General features: G+C 36.8%; 1 protein-coding gene across 8 annotated transcripts in view; it reads right to left on the bottom strand.

Moving 5' to 3' along the window:
* The window catches only part of NCOA1 (nuclear receptor coactivator 1), a 268347-nt gene that overhangs the window by 43702 nt on the left and 201073 nt on the right, over positions 1-23572 (bottom strand). For all 8 annotated transcript variants that reach the window (XM_059893497.1, XM_059893498.1, XM_059893493.1 and 5 more), the window contains 5 exons: positions 22958-23105; positions 20330-21650; positions 17306-17486; positions 8613-8730; positions 7178-7346 (listed from right to left, as the gene is read on the bottom strand). In XM_059893497.1, the coding sequence (XP_059749480.1) occupies positions 7178-7346; positions 8613-8730; positions 17306-17486; positions 20330-21650; positions 22958-23105 (1937 nt within the window). The remainder of the gene's footprint in view (positions 1-7177; positions 7347-8612; positions 8731-17305; positions 17487-20329; positions 21651-22957; positions 23106-23572) is intronic.

Below are 23572 nucleotides of genomic sequence, written 5' to 3' on the forward strand. Positions count from 1 at the left end.
GAGATTCCTGCACAGAGGAGCGGTGCCGACCAGCACTCACCAGCCCGAGAGGCTTGTCTGCTCACCCGCCGGGGCGAGTGGGGGCTGGGAGCTGAGGCTTGGGCTTCGGTCGGATCCCAGGGAGAGGACTGGGGTTGGCTGCGTGAACACAGCCTGAAGGGGGCTAGTGCGCCACGGCTAGCCGGGAGGGAGTCCGGGGGAAAAAGTCTGCAGCTGCCGAAGAGACAAGAGACTTTTTCTTGCCTCTTTGTTTCCTGGTGCATGAGGAGAGGGGATTAAGAGCACCACTTAAATGAGCTCCAGAGACGGGTGCGAGCCGTGGCTATCAGCGCAGACCCCAGAGACGGGCATGGGACGATAAGGCCGCTGCTGCCGCCACCAAGAAGCCTGTGTGCGAGCACAGGTCACTATCCACACCGCCCCTCCCGGGAACCTGTGCAGCCCGCCACTGCCAGGGTCCCGTGATCCAGGGACAACTTCCCCGGGAGAACAGACGGCACGCCTCAGGCTGGTGCAATGTCATGTCGGCCTCTGCCGCCGAAGGCTCGCCCCACATCCGTACCCCTCCCTCCCCGCGGCCTGAGTGAGCCAGAGCCCCCTAATCAGCTGCTCCTTTAACACCGTCCTGTGTGAGCGAAGAACAGACGCCCTCAGGCGACCTACACGCAGAGGCGGGACCAAATCCAAAGCTGAACTCCGGGAGCTGTGCGAACAAAGAAGAGAAAGGGAAATCTCTCCCAGCAGCCTCAGGAGCAGCGGATTAAATCTCCACAATCAACTTGATTTACCCTGCATCTGTGGACTACGTGAATAGACAACGAATCATCCCAAATTGAGGAGGTGGACTTTGGGAGCAACAATATATATATTTTTCCCCCTTTTTCTCTTTTTGTGAGTGTGTATGTGTATGCTTCTGTGTGTGATTTTGTCTGTACAGCTTTGCTTTTACCATTTGTCCTAGGGTTCTGTCTGTCCGTTTTTTTTTTTAATTACTTAAAAAAATTTTTTCTTAATTATTATTTTTTATTTTAATAACTTTATTTTATTTTATTTTACTTTATTTTATTTTATTTTATCTTCTTCTTTCTTTCTTTCTTTTTTTTCTCCCTTTTATTCTGAGTCGTGTGGAGGACAGGCTCTTGGTGCTCCAGCCAGGCGTAAGGGCTGTGCCACTGAGGTGGGAGAGCCAAGTTCAGGATACTGGTCCACAAGAGACCTCCCAGTTCCACGTAATATCAAACAGCGAAAATCTCCCAGAGATCTCCATCTCAATGCCAAGACCCAGCTCTACTCAACGACCAGCAAGCTACAGTGCAGGACACCCTATGCCAAACAACTAGCAGGACAGGAACACAACCCCATCCATTAGCATAGAGGCTGCCTAAAATCATAATAAGGCCACAGACACCCCAAAACACACCACCAGACGTGGACCTGCCCACCAGAAAGACAAGATCCAGCCTCATCCACCAGAACACAGGCACTAGTCCCCTCTACCAGGAAGCCTACACAACCCACTGAACCAACCTAGCCACTGGGGACAGACACCAAAAACGACGGAAACTACGAACCTGCAGCCTGTGAAAAGGAGACCCCCAAACACAGTAAGTTAAGCAAAACGAGAAGACAGAGAAACACACAGCAGATGAAGGAGCAAGGCAAAAACCCACCAGACCTAACAAATGAAGAGGAAATAGGCAGTCTACCTGAAAAAGAATTCAGAATAATGATAGTAAAGATGATCCAAAATCTTGGAAATAGAAAGGAGAAAATACAAGAAACGTTTAACAAGGACCTAGAGGAACTAAAGAGCAAACAAACAGAGATGAACAACACAATAAATGAAATTAAAAACTCTCTAGAAGGGATCAATAGCAGAATAACTGAGGCAGAAGAACGGATAAGTGACCTGGAAGATAAAATAGTGGAAATAACTACTGCAGAGCAGGATAAAGAAAAAAGAATGAAAAGAATTGAGTACAGTCTCAGAGACCTCTGGGACAACATTAAACGCACCAACATTCGAATTATAGGGGTCCCAGAAGAAGAAGAGAAAAAGAAAGGGACTGAGAAAATATTTGAAGAGATTATAGTTGAAAACTTCCCTAATATGGGAAAGGAAATAGTTAATCAAGTCCAGGAAGAACAGAGAGTCCCATACAGGATAAATCCAAGGAGAAAGACGCCAAGACACATATTAATCAAACTATCAAAAATTAAATACAAAGAACAAATATTAAAAGCAGCAATGGAAAAACAACAAGTAACACATAAGGGAATCCCCAAAAGGTTAACAGCTGATCTTTCAGCAGAAACTCTGCAAGCCAGAAGGGAGTGGCAGGACATATTTAAAGTGATGAAAGAGAAAAACCTACAACCAAGATTACTCTACCCAGCAAGGATCTCATTCAGATTTGACGGAGAAATTAAAAGCTTTACAGACAAGCAAAAGCTAACAGAATTCAGCACCACCAAACCAGCTTTACAACAAATGCTAAAGGAACTTCTCTAGGCAGGAAACACAAGAGAAGGAAAAGACCTACAATAATAAATCCAAAACAATTAAGAAAATGGTAATAGGAACATACATATCGATAATTACCTTAAATGTAAATGGATTAAATGCTCCAACCAAAAGACATAGACTGGCTGAATGGATACAAAAACAAGACCCGCATATATGCTGTCTACAAGAGACCCACTTCAGACCTAGGGACACATACAGACTAAAAGTGAGGGGATGGAAAAAGATATTCCATGCAAATGGAAATCAAAAGAAAGATGGAGTAGCAATTCTCATATCAGACAAAATAGACTTTAAAACAAAGACTATTACAAGAGACAAAGAAGGACACTACATAATGATCAAGGGATCAATCCAAGAAGAAGATATAACAATTATAAACATTTATGCACCCAACATAGGAGTACCTCAATACATAAGGCAAATACTAACAGCCATAAAAGGGGAAATCGACAGTAACACAATCATAGTAGGGGACTTTAACACCCCACTTTCACCAATGGACAGATCATCCAAAATGAAAATAAATAAGGAAACACAAGCTTTAAATGATACATTAAACAAGACGGACTTAATTAATATTTATAGGACATTCCATCCAAAAACAACAGAATACACATTCTTCTCAAGTGCTCATGGAACATTCTCCAGGATAGATCATATCTTGGGTCACAAATCAAGCCTTGGTAAATTTAAGAAAATTGAAATCGTATCAAGTATCTTTTCTGACCACAATGCTATGAGACTAGATATCAATTACAGGAAAAAATCTGTAAGAAATACAAACACATGGAGGCTAAACAACACACTACGTAATAACCAAGAGATCACTGAAGAAATCAAAGAGGAAATCAAAAAATACCTAGAAACAAATGACAATGAAAACACAACGACCCAAAACCTATGGGATGCAGCAAAAGCAGTTCTAAGAGGGAAGTTTATAGCTATATAAGCCTACCTTAAGAAACAAGAAACATCTCAAATAAACAACCTAACCTTACACCTCAAGCAATTAGAGAAAGAAGAACAAAAAAACCCCAAAGTTAGCAGAAGGAAAGAAATCATAAAGATCAGATCAGAGATAAATGAAAAAGAAATGAAGGAAACGATAGCAAAGATCAATAAAACTAAAAGCTGGTTCTTTGAGAAGATAAACAAAATTGATAAACCATTAGTCAGACTTATCAAGAAAAAAAGGGAGAAGGCTCAAATCAATAGAATTAGAAATGAAAAAGGAGAAGTAACAACTGGCACTGCAGAAATACAAAGGATCATGAGAGATTACTACAAGCAGCTATATGCCAATAAAATGCACAACCTGGAAGAAATGGACAAATTCTTAGAAATGCACAACCTTCCAAGACTGAACCAGGAAGAAACAGAAAATATGAACAGACAATCACAAGCACGGAAAATGAAACTGTGATTAAAAACCTTCCAACAAACAAAAGTCCAGGACCAGATGGCTTCACAGGCGAATTCTATCAAACATTTAGAGAAGAGCTAACACCTATCCTTCTCAAACTCTTCCAAAATACGGCAGAGGGAGGAACACTCCCAAATTCATTCTACAAGGCCATCATCACCCTGATACAAAAACCAGACAAAGATGTCACAAAGAAAGAAAACTACAGGCCAATATCACTGATGAACATAGATGCAAAAATCCTCAACAAAATACTAGCAAACAGAATCCAACAGCACATTAAAAGGATCATACACTATGATCAAATGGGGTTTATCCCAGGAATGCAAGGATTCTTCAATATACGCAAATCAATCAACATGATACACCATATTAACAAATTGAAGGAGAAAAACCATATGATCATCTCAATAGATGCAGAGAAAGCTTTCGACAAAATTCAACACCCATTTATGATAAAAGCCCTGCAGAAAGTAGGCATAGAGGGAACTTTCCTCAACATAATAAAGGCCATATATGACAAACCCACATTGTCCTCAATGGTGAAAAACTGAAACCATTTCCACTAAGATCAGGAACAAGACAAGGTTGCCCACTCTCACCACTATTATTCAACATAGTTGTGGAAGTTTTAGCCACAGCAATCAGAGAAGAAAAAGAAATAAAAGGAATCCAAATTGGAAAAGAAGAAGTAAAGCTGTCACTGTTGGCAGATGACATGATACTATACATAGAGAATCCTAAAGATGCTACCAGAAAACTACTAGAGTTAGTCAATGAATTTGGTAAAGTAGCTGGATACAAAATTAATGCACAGAAATCTCTTGCATTCCTATACACTAATGATGAAAAATCTGAAAGTGAAATTAAGAAAACACTCCCATTTACCATTGCAACAAAAAGAATAAAATATCTAGGAATAAACCTACCTAAGGAGACAAAAGACCTGTATGCAGAAAATTATAAGACACTGATGAAAGAAATTAAAGATGATACAAATAGATGGAGAGAAATACCATGTTCTTGGATTGGAAGAATCAACATTGTGAAAATGATTATACTACCCAAAGCAATCTACAGATTCAATGCAATCCCTATCAAACTACCACAGGCATTTTTCACAGAACTAGAGCAAAAAATTTCACAATTTGTATGGAAACACAAAAGACCATGAACAGCCAAAGCAATCTTGAGAAAGAAAAACGGAGCTGGAGGAATTAGGCTCCCTGACTTCAGACTATACTACAAAGCTACAGTAATCAAGACAGGATGGTACAGGCACAAAAACAGAAATATAGATCAATGGAACAGGATAGAAAGCCCAGAGATAAACCCATGCACATATGGTCACCTTATCTTTGATAAAGGAGGCAAGAATATACAGTGGAGAAAAGACAGCCTCTTCAATAAGTGGTGCTGGGAAAACTGGACAGCTACATGTAAAAGAATGAAATTAGAACATTCCCTAACACCATACACAAAAATAAACTCAAAATGGATTAAAGACCTAAATGTAAGGCCAGACACTATCAAACTCTTAGAGGAAAACATAGGCAGAACACTCTTTGACATAAATCACAGCAAGATCCTTTTGACTCACCTCCTAGAGAAATGGAAATAAAAACAAAAATAAACAAATGGGACCTAATGAAACTTAAAAGCTCTTGCACAGCAAAGGAAACCATAAACAAGACGAAAAGACAACCCTCAGAATGGGAGAAAATATTTGCAAATGAAGCAACTGACAAAGGATTAATCTCCAAAACATACAAGCAACTCATGAGCTCAATATCAAAAAAACAAACAACCCAATCCAAAAATGGGCAGAAGACCTAAATAGACATTTCTTCAAAGAAGATATACAGATTGCCAACAAACACATGAAAGAATGCTCAACATCATTAATCATTAGAGAAATGCAAATCAAAACTACAATGAGATCATCTCACACCGGTCAGAATGGCCATCATCAAAAAATCTACAAACAATAAATGCTGGAGAGGGTGTGGAGAAAAGGGAACCCTCTTGCACTGTTGGTGGGAATGTAAATTGATACAGCCACTATGGAGAACAGTATGGAGGTTCCTTAAAAAACTAAAAATAGAACTACCATACGACCCAGCAATCCCACTACTGGGCATATACCCTGAGAAAACCATAATTCCAAAAGAGTCATGTACCAAAATGTTCATTGCAGCTCTATTTACAATAGCCAGAACATGGAAGCAAACTAATGTCCATCAACAGATGAATGGATAAAGAAGATGTGGCACATATATACAATGGAATATTACTCAGCCATAAAAAGGAACGAAACTGAGTTATTTGTAGTGAGGTGGATGGACCTAGAGACTGTCATACAGAGTGAAGTAAGTCAGAAAGAGAAAAACAAATACCGTATGCTAACACGTACATATGGAATCTAAAAAAAAAAAAGAAAATGGTCAGAAGAACCTAGGGGCAAGACGGGAATAAAGATGCAGACCTACTAGAGAATGGACTTGAAGATACGGGGAGGGGGAAGGGTAACCTGGGACAAAGTGAGAGAGTGGCATGGACATATATACACTACCAAACGTAAAACAGATAGCTAGTGGGAAGCAGCCGCATAGCACAGGGAGATCAGCTTGGTGCTTTGTGACCACCTAGAGGGGTGGGATAGGGAGGGTGGGAGGGAGGGAGATGCAAGAGGGAAGAAATATGGGGACATTTGTATATGTATAACTGATTCACTTTGTTATAAAGCAGAAACTGACACACCACTGTAAAGCAATTATACTCTAATAAAGATGTTAAAAAAAAAAAAATACTGGTCATGATACACTAAAGTGATCGTTTAACTACAAAGTCTGAAAAACGCTAACCCGGAAGTTGGAATGTCATGGAACATATAGGTTGAAGTCTAGCATGAATGAAGGACAAATTAAGTCCTAAAATAAGAAGTGATGATATAAAATATGGATTCTATTCTAGGGGGAGCTTCTAAGATTATGTTCCATAGTAAAAGCCTAAAACTCTCTAATTCTAATTATTTCTAATTCTAATTATTACGATATTTTTGTTTAAAAAGCCCATTATTTAACTATTATATATTTTGATAACTTTCACAAGGGTAAATTATAAAACAGCTAAAACACAGTGAGAGTAATATGGAAAAGTCTCGCTTAAAAATAATTTTCTAGCTTTCAGGGCTCCATCATTTAAATAATGCCAACTTTAGTAAATACCTGAACAAGTTTGTCAATTCCCAGAGCTCTGTCTAGTTCAGCTAGCTCAGTTTCATCTTTGCCACTGAGGAAGGATACCAGCTGTTCAAGAAGAGCCTTCTCATCATTTCTTCCTTCGACTGTTGTTGGTGGACAGAGAAGCTCATCTAACTGTGAACTAATGCACTGGCTGCAGAATCAAAAGATAAGAAAGTTTAAGACTGATATAGCAAATAAGTACTCAACCTTAAGAATGCAAATACACACACACAAACACATATATATGCAAATATAGTTCTAGGAAATTCTCTGTTGAGATGCTTTTTTAACCAATTCTTATGCAATGAAATTTTCTATACTTAATGGGCAGAAATTTATGAATGTTTGGTATGTAGCTTGAATATATTTTTCATTATTTTGTCAATCACTGAATTTTGTTTCCATATTCTTCATGTTAGCTTACAGAAATAGCCTGAAAAATTAACCATAGTTAAGAGAAAATAATTCTTAACAGAAGTAAAAAATAAAAATCAACCAAAAACTCAGAAAAAAATCATTTAGTCTATATCAAGATTTACACTATTTATTCTATGGGTGCCATTAATTATTGATAATTGAACCATAAGCAAAACAGTACACATTATATTACTTAATTTTCAAAGATGATCAAATTATATTGATAACATGACATGATTACCATTTACAAAAGAAATCAAACTAGAAAAATGAAACATGCTCAGTGTTAAGCAATAAATTGTTGATTACATGTAGGAAATACGTAGTCTAATCCAAACTGATACCAACTGATGCATAAAACTTGGAAATACATAGAAGATAATACTAGTACTAATACTACTTGTATAATAATGTAATTATAAGGATTCTTCTTTCGGGAAGGTGAATGGGACTACAGTTCACAGTTAAGGCTCCACACTCAATATTACCTACTCATCCTTTGGTTGCTATATATGAGATATAGTCTATGTGTTGGAATGAGGCTACCCGTGTGGATTAAGAAATTAAATTCTAATTAAGATGGGACACTGAGTAGATGTGGAAAGTACCTTCCCTTCTTATCCACTCTTGCTCCAAACAAAGAGAAAAGCTGGACAAAATAAAGAGCAACACAGTTGTTGTGCTGAGGCCAATTCATCCACAGGTCCCAGGAATTTTATGGTAATCAATCAAAGAAAAGTAAGAGATGAAAAATAAAACAACAGCTGCATACTATTATCAGCCTCCTGATAATTACAATGTACACTAGCCTTGCAGTCATGCAGTAAATAAATCTGTTTGATTCGGTGTCCTCCTCCATCCTTTTCTTTTCATTAAACTTTCACTTCTATTAATATCTAACAAAATACCAATACAGGCTGGAATCTAGTTTGGGAAAAGTAGTTCTTTGCTGTAGAAGTTGGTATCTGATACTTCTTAATATACAAAATGTATTACTCACTCCTCTGGCTTATTCTGATTTACAGCTGTCACTGTATTATTTGTCCATGAAACCTGATCACCACTTCCTGGTTGTCCAAACTGGTTATCAATTGCTTCCAATTCCAGCTCAGGTAATCCTGGTTAAAGAAGAAAAGGTAAGAAGTCAGGACATATTACAATGGAAGATAAGATGATAATACTTTTAAGAAGTAATATATTGTACAGTAGAGTGAGATTTCCCCTATAAAATACTACCTCAGTGATACAAAAGTCACTTATTCAGAAACTTAAATTATCTAGAATGTGACCACATAATAAGTAAATGAGAAAGTGAGAAAAGGTCTCTGAATCAAAGGCAGTCCGATGTTAAAAGTTTTTATATATTACCGTAAGAGAATCACTTAGGACTTTGTCTGAAATTATTTATTTTAAAGACAATCATAACAATTTGGTTAACTGCTTATTCAGTCTACATCATATTAGAATATGCTATAAGTAGGGACAGTGTTACTGTCATAAAATGAGAGCTGCAAGTAAAAGATAAAATATGTTCTATAAAAGGCAGGAACAGAAACTAAAGGGCACTGCAGTCTGGGGACAAAACTCTACAGTTGTTAACTGAGAATATAGCTGTACAATAACAGTATAATTAATTGATGTCTATAGTGATGAATGAAAAAAGGGGTTGAATTATGTCTTGTAATAGAAGAAAATAGTTTGTGCACTTTAGAACATTTTTGTGTGGGCAATTTTTTTGAAAGGTTTATTTCTGTACTATTTATAGTAGGAAAGAACTGTAAATAACCTAAATACCAGAAATTTGCTGATTGATTAATGAATTATGGTATAGATATTTACAACATGCTGATAAATGAAAAAGAAAAAAAGTATAATCCAAGACATTATGTTCAGGATGATTCTGTTTTTATAAGCTATTTCATATATATTAATAGAAAAAATGCTGGTAGGCTATATATCCTTGGTAGATTTTAGGTTGTGAGATTAAGGATTACTTTATTTTCTTTTAGTATTTCTCATGGTTATTTGTAATCTCTAAAGAGAACAAAATTCATAGGTTGAAGCCTTAACCTCTAGTACTTCAGAATATGACTGTATTTGGGGACAGGGCTTTGCGTGAAGTGACTAAGTTAAAATAGAGTCGTTAGGGTGGGCTCTAATTTAATATGACTGGTGTTCTTAAAAGAAGAGGTGATTAGGACACAGACAACACAGACAGAGGGACGGCCATGAGGACATAGTAAGAAGGAAGCCATCCGCAAGCTAGTGAGAGAGGCCTCAGAAGACACCAAACCTGCTAACCCCCTAACCTTGGACTTCGAGCCTTCGGATTGTGAGAAAATAAATTTCTGGCAATAAAATACCACTGGTCTGTGGTATTTTATTATTATGGCAGCCCTAGCAAACTAAAAACAAAAACAAAAACTAAGAAAGCATTGGTGGCTTAAGAAAAAACATAATTAGGTAGAATTCCTCATTCTAATGAATGGAGAATAAGTAGATTTAAGGATGCTCCCCAAATATATTTAATGCTGGATACTGATCATTATTAACTACACAAAACATGTTAGGCTCACTTTTATGTGAAATATACTCAATATTTAGTATGAATGAAATATAGGAGTCCATATAAAAGCACATTCACTTCTACATGCAAAGAATTATAGCCTGCAATTAAACTTGTCTTCTTTATCATGACAAATGATAGAGAAATCAAATTCTAAAGGATTCTGGGAAAAAAAAAGCAAAAAACAAAGCAAACAAAAAACACCAAACAACAACAATAAATGGTGATAGGAAAGTAATCACTTAATTCCTCTCATTACTTCAATCAGGAAGTTGGTCAAAGATTATCTAAAGCTGTCTCATTGCTCTGTTCCACACATTAATTTTTCAATCTTATTCCATTTTAAAAATCTAACCTAAACAAAATAATTATATTTAAGAGTCAAAGAAAATTTATATGGCTGTCTACCATCAATACTTAGTATTACAGGATAGTTTATTTGACTCAGTAATAGGACACAGTATCTCATTTTAGTAGTCTTGATGGGAAAAAAGGTTAAGAAAACAAATTGGATAAAATATTTTCAAAATAAAGTAAGATTCACATGCTAAATCTGGTGAAAAGGGGAGGAAAATCCAAAGAAATCAATCACTGATTCAATTAAAAGCTTTGTTTGCATAGGCTGTATGCTTAAAAGAAGTTGGTTTTTATTCTAAAAGTCACTTCAACCTTTAGGACTTCCTTTAGAAACGCACTTACATAAAAAAATTCGAGGATTTGCTGGAATGTTTTACGAAATACACACTTTATCTCTCTTTGTCCAGGGAATAAACCTACTATTTTTGGTCATGTTTGTGTCTCTATTGCAAACATGAGTAAGTATGTATATATGTTACACAAGACAGGCATAGTAATTTTTAAAGGGACGCGTTACTGCATTTACTAGTCTCTGTTGGAGAGACGCAGCTGAAGCGGGGGTAGAAAACAAGCTCTTAGCGATTCTTGATCAAGCTATTAATGGTTTTGTTTTTTTTTTTAATCATCTGAGCAAAGGGCTCAACATCATATTTTCTCCATTTTAAACATGGTTAAAAGAAAACTTTATATCCCCATGAGCCACAGTGATTCCAGCTTAAAAAACTTATATTATTAAAAAATTTAAAAACTTCTGCAAAGTAGAAAGCATTGTCTAATCAAGAGAGTGGCTTTTGCACACTTTACTCCACTAAGAGTTGATTCAGCATTTAGTGATTGTGATGTTCACAGTTAATTTTCTTCAGCTGTTGGTAAAGAGACTTCTGGTTCAGTTTTGTGTTACATTTGGCTGTTAACTATGCACAGCAGTTACAATGTTTTATTTGACTAATTTCTCTACTATACAAAAAGAACTATAAATCAATAAGATAAAAACTGAATAACCCAATAGATATATGGTCAGAGAATATAAACAGGTCACATGAAATCATTGAAAAATGATCAACCTAATTCACAATAAAAGAAATACAGATTAAAACTACATTGAGATACTTAAAAAAAAAACACATCAAATTGGCAAAGATGAGAAAGTGCATAATTCAACTTATTAGAAAGGATGTGTAGAAAGAGGAACATTATCAGTTAGAGTGTAAACTGGCATAAGAAAGGCCATTTGGCAAAATCTGTCTACCCTTTGACCCAGCAATTCTGTTCAGAATTTATATTTCAGATATACTCTCAAATGTGGTCAACTATCTCTACATAAGATTATTCATTATAGTTTTATACTAGCAAAATGCCTACCGATAGCCACAACACACTAAACACAACCTCAGAAACAGGGAACTAAAAATGGAGTTTTTAAGTACTGAAAATATTTTATGTGAAACATTTATTTTTAGAGTTATGAACACTATTAATGTACTACAGATTAATAATATTTTAAAAATAATCATCTCAGAATCTGTATGTTCATAGAACATAAAAACAAGCACCTCAGTAGGTCATTCCTTACTTTAGTGATGTTGCCAATGTTCAAATATTTTTGGAATTCTTCTAGAACTGTCTTAACCAGTATACAAGTCCTTCAAGAAAATACGACTCCTTATAACTACATCTAATTTTGGTTCTGATGTTTTAAAAAGTATTATTCTTTTCAGATCAACAAATTTGGCTCCAAATAACTTCACAAAACTTCAAAAGTCAAATCCACCCTCAAGGGATAGAAATTTAAAGATGGTCAAAAGGACATAGTAGAGGTTCTGAAGGTACTGCCAAGAAAGCACATTATGTATATTTTGATCAACATCCTCCTAAGTTGTCTCTTGATGTGCTCTTGTAGTACATGTCTAACAAAATTATTTAAATCACTTGGTCACACTGCATGGGTGTGTGTGTGCATATAAACAATGTGTTTTGAAACCAGGCAGACTGAAATTTAAATCCTGGTTCTGCATATACTAACTGGATAACTTTGGGCAAGTTTTTGTTTGTGTGTGTTTTCTTTTCTTTCTCTGGAACTTATGACCTTAGTTTCCTCATATGTAAATAGACCTAAGGAAAATTTCTGGTTCAATGTAAAATATATCATCTATCTTTTATTTGATGTATAAAATTATCACTGAAACAAAAGAAATTAAAAGGGGAAAACAAATCTACAGCTGAAGGAGAGGCAAAAGAAGCAGCATGGCAGCTGACTAGAACAATGAAGAATTTCTGAAAGATAAAACAGATGGAAAGATAAAACTGATGGTGAAATTGACCTAAACTAAAAACCTTACATCAGGACAAAGAGGAGATTTTCCAAAAAGGGGGTTTTTCTCAGAAGAACACTAGAACAACTCCAGGTTCAGTGGTCATTCGAGCGGGTAAAGGAACAGGCCATGGGTGATTGCTGGGATAATTAACAGGCCCTGCTCTGAGTGCAGCTGACTCTGGCGTCTGCCCATGGGATTAAAGTGGTGAGTACATGACTCAGTGTGGGAGTTCTGCCCAGGGAATCTCCCAAAGTGGGTGTGAGGGCTGCCACAAGGGATTTCCCCATCACCAACCCCCACTCCTTCACAACGACAACTAAGAATCAGGGCCTCTATAATCAGAACCTACATTCACTGCCAGAGCAAAAGGCCTCTCACTTTAGCTAAAGAAACACTCTAGCTACCAAGATGTTTCATTCTAGGTCTTTTTCAGTATATATGGACAGACAGCCCTGATTTACCAAACATTCAAGAAAAGTCAACAGCAGAAAAGAAAGATAGCAAATTTGACAAAGAAAGAAAGAAACTTTGAAGGAAAAAGGGTTGTTACAGAAAATAGATGAGCCCTAAAGTAATATGCTAAATTTATCATCACACAGATTTAAAAGTCTATCATATACATAAATGGTAATAGACTTCTATGAAAAAAAATTTCTAAAAACGTGATCGCCACAAATAAAAGAACTCAATAGATTGACTGAAGAGCAGAATGGATATGGTTGAAGATTCAGCTTTGATCCAGAAAATCTGGCCCAGAGACTCTCTCAGAATACAGTGCAAAGTATGACAGAAAAGATAAGTGACATGGCAGATAGATCCAGAAGTTCTAATAGGTATATCTCAGGTGGTGAAATACTATGATAATTAAACTGTCCTATGTGAGACCTTTGGACACAAGGTTAAGACATGGAATCAGCTACTGGATAATGGACTCTGGCTCTAGTGAAAGGTAGTGGTGGGCAGCGTAGAGGCTAGAGGGGGCAGAGAATCAGAGGCTGTTCTCTTCCCTTTATAAGCTATCGTATTTTTGTCCTCATCTTTTTTTCTTTCTTTTTCCTTCTCCAGTCTTTTGTTATCTTTTCCTTTCTCCTGTCCAACTTGTCTCCTTAGCCTTATGCCTCTTGAAACCTTTTTTCTTGTCGGTATGGAAACTTTGTAAACACTGTCTGCAGCTATCACCCTCCCCTCATTTACCTCAATTTCTTCCCCTCTATGCTTCTGGCCTTCAGCAATACTACAGCACAGGGTTTAACAAATTCTGGCCTATTTACAAACTTTTATACATGGAGCTGTATTCAGGGAAGGAAATCTCAAGAAAGAAAAAAGAGCTATTTGCCTCAAGACAGATTATGAATGAAAAACACTCTACTTTCACAGACTTGTAGAGCTAGAAGACACCTTCTATTTTTTTTTAAATTAATTAATTAATTTATTTATTTTTGGCTGCGTTGGGTCTTGCTGCACGCGGCCTTCTCTAGTTGCAGCGAGCAGGGGCTACTCTTCCTAGAGGTGCGTGGGCTTCTCACTGTGGTGGCTTCTCGTGTTGCGGAGCATAGGTTCTAGGTGCACAGGCTTCAGTAGTTGTGGCACACAGGCTCAGTAGTTGTGGCTCGCGGGCTCTAGAGTGCAGGCTCAGTAGTTGTGGCGCACGGGCTTAGTAGCTCCGCGGCATGTGGGATCTTCCCAGACCAGGGCTTGAACCCATGTCCCCTGCATTGGCAGGCAGATTCTTAACCACTGCACCACCAGGGAAGTCCCCCTTCTATTTTTATTAACTTTAATTTTCATCAAATTAACACATATACATAAATTTAAAAATCAGGACCAAAAGGCCTATTATGAATAAAAGCAGTTTCCTGTCTTGCCCCTTCCGATCCTTTAATTATTTCCCTTTCAACAGAGGCAACCATTCACAACTTGTGTAGCTGTTTTCTTTAGCATTTGCCTAATTATTTCTAAAATATCTCCATTTTAGATTTCTGACTCCCCATCATGATAGATGGGGTTTTAGTTCTCTCACATCACCTCTCTTATTACCTCCTGTGCCCTCAATTCCCTAACAGAGATCACAGTTCTTTATAAAATAAAAAGTTAATATTTAGATTCTTACGACTACACAAATATTACTCACTGCTAAGGCATGTCGTGTACTATGTTCAAACATCCTTTCTTATATCATGATTTCTTTTTTCTGGAGTTAACAATTATCTTATTTTTTTTCATTTTCCTGCTTTTCTAGGAGAAATTTTTGGATGCTTCAACATTATTGACATAAATCTATCATTAATATTTCCTATAAACTCAAAGAGATAAATGTAATTTCTCCCTTGGAGGCTGCCTTTCCAGAGGACTCAGGCCCCCTGCTCCAATCAACACTGGTTGTTCTCTAATCTTGCTCATCATTCCTGGACTTCCCTTCAGATCCTGTTTCCCCTGGACCCTGTAAGTTTTTCTTTTTTGGTTTTCTCCCTGTTCGCTGAAGTATATCTTCTAGGACCTGTCAAACAAACAAAAAAAGAGTATGCAAAGGAAGTATACAATGAGTGTATGGACTAAAAAATTTTTGAAAAGATATTTCATCCATGAATAACATGGGAAGAAAAAAAGGGACAAAAAGCAAGAAAGAATTTTTGGAAATTAGATATCCAAAATTTTTTAAATGCAAGAGAAATATTAGAAAATAAAGCTGAGAAAAGCTGTCAGAAAGAACAAAAAGACCAAAAGACATATAGAAAGCAGGGAAGAAAAAGTTAAGCTCGACCTTGTTTTGTTTGCTCTCTTTCAAGTTACAGACTTCCCTCAACGTCCTGATTATCTTTGGCTGTGTCTATTCTAAACAGATACAGTGTTCTAAAACACTGAATGGTTGGGCTCAGTGTGAGGCTTGTGTCTGCTGGTAGCCTTCACTGTTGGATGCTTAGATGGTAGCATGACCTTTGCACTTTAGGGATTTCCCCATACATACCAATATCCGGACATCTTCTTTCTGGCCATTTGGTATCTCCTGAGATAACCCCTCCAGTCTCCCACATTGGAAGGGGAAGGACGAGGATGAAACCAATCAACATGCAGACTTTCATTTTATCTCCTCTTAGACTTACACCTCATTGTTTCCCCAACTGTGCCGGATATCCCAGAGTCTGGAATCTCTATTTCAATTAGAAGACTTCTGAAGTTGTTTCATCTAATTCTTATTTTGCAGATAAAGAGAATGAGACTCAGAAAATTCATGTGCTTAAGGTATTACCGTTAATAAACGGGAAATATGAGACTTGAACCTAGGCTCCTGCTCTCATCTAGTGTTCTGGTCAGCTGAAAAACTGCTTCCAAAAATGTCAGAGATGACTTGAGATTTTTCTTTCCAGATGTCTGGAAATCTTGGTAAGCTTTTGGGAATTGTGTCATGCCAGCTAAAAGCTGTAGTCAGACTGAAATAAACAAGGCCCACATCTGGTCCCATTAGAAGAGGGACAGGCAAATTTTGAAAGTGAGCTGGTTAGTTTCCTTTACTTTCAAGGTCACACAATGGAATTATCACCACTATTTTTTTCAACTTCAAAATTTGATGGGTGAAAACTATCTTCATGAATTGTAAGTATACTATTCAAAGTGTCTCTTAAGTAGGAGAATGCTAACATGCGCTAGAGGAGTCATGACCTATTTCAACATAGATGTCTCCTAAACAGTGCCCCATGAAAAACTCATTCTGTGGGGTAATATGTATTACTTGAGAAAAGGAATTCCATAATCAAGAAAAGTTTGGCAAATGCTGGGTTAAAGAAATCTTTAAATTAAATTTAAATTTAACTTGTAAGACAGGCTACAAGGATGTATTGTACAACATGGGGAATATAGTCAATATTCTGTAATAATTGTAAATGGAGTGTAAACTTTAAAAATTGTATAAAATTTTGTTTTAAATTAAAAAACAATAAACTGGCACAAAGATAAAGCAAAACAATTTTTAAAATATATAAACTAGTTCATCTAACACAGGACTTCCTAAAACCTTTAATATGCACTGTGGAATTTTAACAGAGGAATGGTGTATATGTCACGTAGCATTTGCCCAGTGTATGTTAGCACAAAATCCTTTTTTTCATAGGACTAGTGTTCAAGGAAGACCCTTTGGGAAACATAATCTGATCCAATATTATATTTCTGAAAGTCCTACTATGGAATGTTTTGGGTAAGAACACAAAATTGCTCTCCTTAACATCAACTACTCACCTTAACATCAATTACAAAAAAGTAGAGGTTATACTATAACTTAAAATAGACAGGATGAGTGAAGTTCATATGTCTGAAAGTAACTGTGTATTACTAAGAGTGGCATTAATGAAAAGATATTTCACTCTCAACAAACAAAAGGTCTGTGCAATAATGATGAGAGACAAAGCACTAATCCATATTATCATTAAACATTTAAAATGAAGTTCTGTCCCCAACACATACTATTCAGCCTGGAAGTGGGTCTGGCAGTGGTGGTCTGAAGTGCAGCTGGCAGGATCTCCGATTTGATGGCTACACTGGTGACCGCACCATCCATCCTCTCTGTCTCACATAAGCCTGGCAACTGTGCTGCCTTCTCCAGCGTAGGTAGTAACTGATCAAACTGGTCAAGGTCAGCTGTAAACTAAGAACGGAAACCAAAGTTAGAGGAAATATATTCTACACTTTCACCTGAAACAATGTAGAAAACAAGTTGTTCTTTTAAACTATATGAATTGAGTGTGACTATGAGAGAATGAAGAAAGAAGAAAGAAAGATTGGGGTCTCAATGAAATAACAGGACCTAACACTGGAACAAAATGTGGACGCTTATGATATTAATATACTACAGGATATAAGATAACATACACTTAGTGTTTATCTACTATACCTCGGTATAAAATGTATGCACTGGAAAAAGACTGAACTGGAAAGAAATATCAAGAGTACTGTGTTACAACGATAGCATCATGGGTGATTATCTTCTGTCATATTTTTCAAAATTTTATAAAATGGCTTACTTTATGATGGTGCAAAACATACACTGTTTTTAAAAATAATTTTTAAAAGTTTGGGAAAGTTTTTAATAAATATTAGCTTGAAAGATCCCAGAAAGGTCACTTACCACTTAAGGACTTACTAGAATAAGAAACATATCTTCTAGCATAGGTAGGGAATTCCTACATCTGTCTGTGGCTATGCACAGGAGAAAACTGACCTTTATTTCACAGTATTATTCCACTATGGTTACCTTAAGATAATTCATCAACATAAAATGTCTACCTGTTTGGGTTTCATTATTTACTTCAACAAAAATTTCCTTCTAGATTGTGTAACAGAATTACATGTATGTATTTTTTAGAAGTCTGGCTTCTTTCACTTAACATTACATTTCTGAAGTTTAGACACCTTGTCGCAAGTAGCAGTAGATCACTTTGTTTTTGTTGCTGAATAGTATCTCACTGTATGAATATGCTACAATATATTTATAAATTCTACTGTAATGGATTTGGGAGTTTTTCTGGGTTTTGGCTAATACAAGTTAAACTACTATGACTATTTTTGAACATGTCTTTTGTGGCATGTGCAAAAAGTACTAACAATAAAGGAAAAACCTGACAAATTGGACTACGTTAAAATGAAGAACTTCACTCCAACAAAAAGCACCATTAAGAGAAAGAAAAGGCAAGGCACAGCATAGAGAAGATATCTGCAAATATATAAACAATAAAGGACTCACTCAAAATGCATAAAGAACTCTTACAGGTCAATAGGAAAAATATAACATTGGGAAAATGGGCAAAACACTTGAACAGGCTATTTACAAAAGAAGATATCCAAATGACCAATAAATGTTTACCAGGGAAAGGCAAATTAAAACTACGAAATATCACTACACAGACCCCAGAACAGCTAAAATTTAAAAGATTGACAACAGCAAGTATTAACAAGGACATGGAACAACTAGAAGGAATTCTCACACACTAGGAAAACTGGCATTATCTACTAAAGATGAACACATACATATTTTACGATCTTGCAATTCCACTCCCAGGTATAAACTCAGCAGAAATGCATGTACATGTGCACTAAAACAGATGTGCCAAGATTGTACACAATGGTATTTTCTTATAAAGCTGTTACTTTTAAAGTTAATTTTAAAGCATGAGAGTTTTAACATAGTTATTATTTAAAGCTGTTTTTCAGCTTAGAAACACAGCACTAGTTTAGTTGTACCAAGAGACAGCCTTCTCAAAGACCACACAGGTAAAGAAATAACCCAAATAGTGTTATAGTCAATAGAGACAATACAGAGAACTATGAGAGTGGAGAGGAAGGGAATGTTTAACTAAGGCTACTGGGGAAGGCTTTACAGAAATGATGTCTGAATTGTTTGTGAAGGATGAGTAGAAGTTCAGCAGACATAGAAAGGAGAGCAAGGCAGAAGATGCTTAGAAGAGACATGGCTTATCCCAGGAGTGGCAAGGGCTTCCATGTGCCTAGAATGCAGTATGCCTGAGGGAAGAGAGAGACTTCTGTGAGATGAGGGCAGAAAATAAAGCTGACTCAAGAAACTGTAGGACCTATACGTACTAAGTGTGAATCTTGTTTCACAATGAAGAGTCTTATTAATAAACTGTTATGTGAATACATTTTCAGCTATTTCACGTATGTCTATATTCTATCTAAATAATGTGTAAGCTCCTAGCAGGGAGGAATCACATTTTCTTTTTTTCTTAAATTCCTTCAGAGTCCACAGCAATTATTCAATAAATGAAGCTGCCTATTACTTTTCACTCCACCCCTACCCCAGCCTCAACACAGAGGTTCCTGATCCATAACAATTTATGCAAAGGTTTATTTTTATTTACTTCTGTTTCAGGGCATGTCATATACCCTGCTATCCGGAATACTCAAAGTCCCTATTCTGATGGGGGTTGTGGATTGAGGGCAGTTAGAATCAGATGAGAAGGAAAAAGACTTTTAAAAATGCTTCAAAGGAAATTAAATAGCAAAGCAAGCCAGACTAGGCAGCTTTGTTCACCTCCTCACATTTCTCTCTCATTTCATTTACATCAGAGGTTCCCAAACGTAGTTACATATCAGAGTTCTCTGGGGAGTGTCTTTAAAATACAGGTTTCTAGGTTCTATTCCGAAAGAGTTGGATTTAATAGGTGGGAAGATGGGAGGAGGGGGCAGGTAAGGTATTTTTTTAAACCTCCAAAGATGTGAACTCTGATTTTATAGGAAGAAAGAAACAACTACTTTCTTAGAATGCCACATTAATATTGTTGCCCTCCAAGGTTCCAAAGAGAACTTTTCAGGGCCCTGTAATTTTTCAACCATCGAAACTAACCTTTTAATATATGCCCAAGGGATAGGGCAAAACATAGCCTGAATCCAAATACGGTCTATGGATGGAATAAAATAAATGAAAATAAAAAAATAACTAGGAATGTTCATTCTGTGAAGCAAGGAATTACCTACCTGGCTCTGTGACTCCAGTTTAATTTCCTCAGGAGCAGGTTTGGTCATTGGGGCTGGATTTGTGTTACAAGGATCCATCTGTTCTTTCTTTTCCACCTTCACCTTTACATCATCCAGGCTCAGGTTTGGAGTGGATCTTAAATCTTTCTCATCTTTATCTAAAAGGTAGCGTAGGAGCTGATGGTCTTTTGATTCTTTTTTCTTTGAAGCATCCAGTTCCAGCTTTATACTGGAGTTCCCTTGTACCTGTCCAGTCACTGCCACAGAAGTAGATGCACTGTCCTTTTTATCAGGCTCCACAGACAAAGTTGTGATATCCGAGGGGCTACCCTCCTGTAAGAGCCGGTGTAGGATTTTGTGCCGCTCTGTCAGTGAGCTATGAGAGGAAGGGCAAGAACCACTTGAAGAGCTAGCAGAGGCAGAGCTGGGAGTGCCTGTGCAAGACAGTACCTCTTTGCAACTTGTGTCTATATCAGCATGCCGTAACTGCTGCTCTGCAGTTGTTGTCAAAAGCTGCACTAGTTTGTGACTGGTTTGAGAGTATTTATTGTCTCCATCTGAGAGTCTGTCACTGTTATGCAGAAGTCCAGAATCCAGAGGTTTGCCATCATTAGAGCTGTTGTCAGACTGAATCATTTCATTTAAAATGGACGCGATCTCTTTATTATCTTTGGATTCAGCTTTTGCTGGCTGTATATTTAATCTGTTAGGTGAATTCTGTGAGCTCATCTGCCTGAGGACTGGAGAACTGGCAGAGAAGCCAACAGAGTTATTGGGTCCTTCATTCATACTCTGTAAAGGTGTTACTGGGATGTTTGAATAAGATCGGTTACTATTATTACAGGCAGTACTTGTCATGCTAACAGGGGAGCTTAATGTCGGAATATTAGGAGGAAATGAATTGTTTGGCATCCTGGGCCTTGTTGCCAATCCAGAACTAACTTGTCTCCTTGGAGACATGAACTGTGCAAGGGATATTCCTGTACCTTCCATAGGAGAATTATTGAGGTTTAAAGAGGGATTAGTGCTCTGGGAACTGGCCTGTCCCTGGTTTAAGGCAACACTGGCTACAATCTGATTTCCAGGTGAGCATCCAAAACTCCCTTGGCTGTTGCTAGAATTACTGTGACTGCTGCTATGAAGGTCTGAGCTCTGTTGGCGGTTTACTCTGGTGGATACCACGTTGTTGTTGGATGGTGGCAATGTAGCTGAACGGGCCGCGCCGTGAGCTGGAGAGATACTAGGATTGACGGAAGGGTTTACCCGGGGAATTGACATTCCAGGATTAGTGTCATCTTGAGGAGAAAGACCACTGTGTTCCCTAGAGGAGGAAAAGACATTCAAAGATCTTCACTGTTTTCCATTATAATATTTTTATGATGAATATTATAAAACAAGACCATTAATCTCACTAATATAGCAAACTATCAAGTAAAAAGCTTCTGTATCACTTTAAGAAAAGCAGTGGACTGTTAGTACTACTGTGAAATATTAGCATCACTTAATAGGCAATAGTGCTTAAGACCCTGTAAATATGATAATGGTTTCAGTTAAATGGGAGAGAAACCTTTCTTGGCCTTGGAAAAAAATCCAATATATGTACTTCTAAACTTTTCAAAATTTCATATAAATAATTAACACTACATAAGACTTTTAGTTAAAAGAGAAACTTTCCACACCTCTCTGGTTACAAAGTATTTATTTATGACTCCCTTGTTACAGCTTTTAAGTATTTCAACTCCAAAGAGGAAGACTGGGTAAGGAAAATACTGTGTCACTGATGTAAAAATTAAAAAGGGTGACATGCAGACATAGCAGATGTTCTGAAAGAGAAATCACAATATGAAAAAAAGAACTGTGCTAATTCCACTCACAAGCATAAATTAAACTAAAATTAGAAAATGCAGAATACTGAATTCAGATTTTCATCAAGTTCTTTACTCAAATCCATAATTACGACAACAGATTTGTGACTGGTATTACCATGTTCCCATAAGCAAATATATCAGATGAGAGAAAGATGAAGTGAGGGAAAATGTCTTTGCTTTTGTTTAATGCTAAATTTTAAATAGTTGTAAATGTAGGATTTTGAATAATTCATAGGATAAAAGAATGGTTTCATGAATTTACCATATATAATAGTGCAAAACATATTTTGAGAGGAGAACAAATTAGAGGCAATGACATTCAAAAAATCTCAAGTGGATAGTTTAATAATTTGTAGTTTGATAAACTGTCAACTTGAACTCAGGAGCCACTGAGTTTTGCCCTAATGAAAATAAAGCACTTTTAAAATTAAAAAATAACAGTACTAATAAACTCAAATCTTTTATAAGACCATAAGTTCACATAAGGAAAGTTGGAAATTCTTAGCCACGTTTTTGGTTTTTATTCCTTAAGCATATATTCAGCCACACCTTTCCTGTCTCCCTTTTTAAACAACAAAGCTATTGTTAGGCGACAGAACTATAAAACTCAGTATGGATATATTAACTATATACTCATCATGTTAGTTTAATGCCTAATTTAAAATTTGTTTTCTCGCCATCAAGAATATAAAACTTTTTTCTCTAAGAAGAGATATGTGAACTGACTTATTTCATATGAAGCTCTCCAAATAAGTAGTACCTGTCGATGATATGAATTCCCATGATGAAAGGTTGCATGTCTGGACTTTGAGGGTAGCAAAGTTTACACTTGGTGTGGGCGCTAAGCATTGTCCCATCATTCAATATGAATCTATAGGATGGGCTGGAGGCAGTGCCACGAGTCATCACTGTTTCAAACAAAAGAGAAACCTAGTTAAAATTCTGACACTTATACTTTGGGCAAAGGAGAGTTACCAAGCCTTATTTCTACCTAGAACTTCATTTAAATGCCCTTCCAACTGCTGTCTGCTCAGACTCAAAATACAGTCAGATAAAGCAGATATCTGAGGGGGGAAAATGATTCTGGGTGAAATATACAATCTGATGACAAGTTTTAATTTAGTCCTACTTGAATGGGTGCCTCCTCACAGAAGTTATGATTATGAAGAAACCACAAACCACAAAAAAATCAACCTTAATCTTTCCCTATAATGGGGCAGCTCCTTAAATTTATTAAGGGTTCATTAAAAATACCAAGAAGTAATTTTCTCCCCTCTCATTCTCAGTATTATCTCTAACAAGCTCTCCCCCCACCTTTGGCTGGCTGATTTTTAAAAACAGCTTTATTGAGATGTCATTAATATACTATAAAATT

Source organism: Balaenoptera ricei, chromosome 13 (assembly GCF_028023285.1).
Source record: "Balaenoptera ricei isolate mBalRic1 chromosome 13, mBalRic1.hap2, whole genome shotgun sequence".
In the NCBI taxonomy this organism is placed as follows: domain Eukaryota; kingdom Metazoa; phylum Chordata; class Mammalia; order Artiodactyla; family Balaenopteridae; genus Balaenoptera; species Balaenoptera ricei.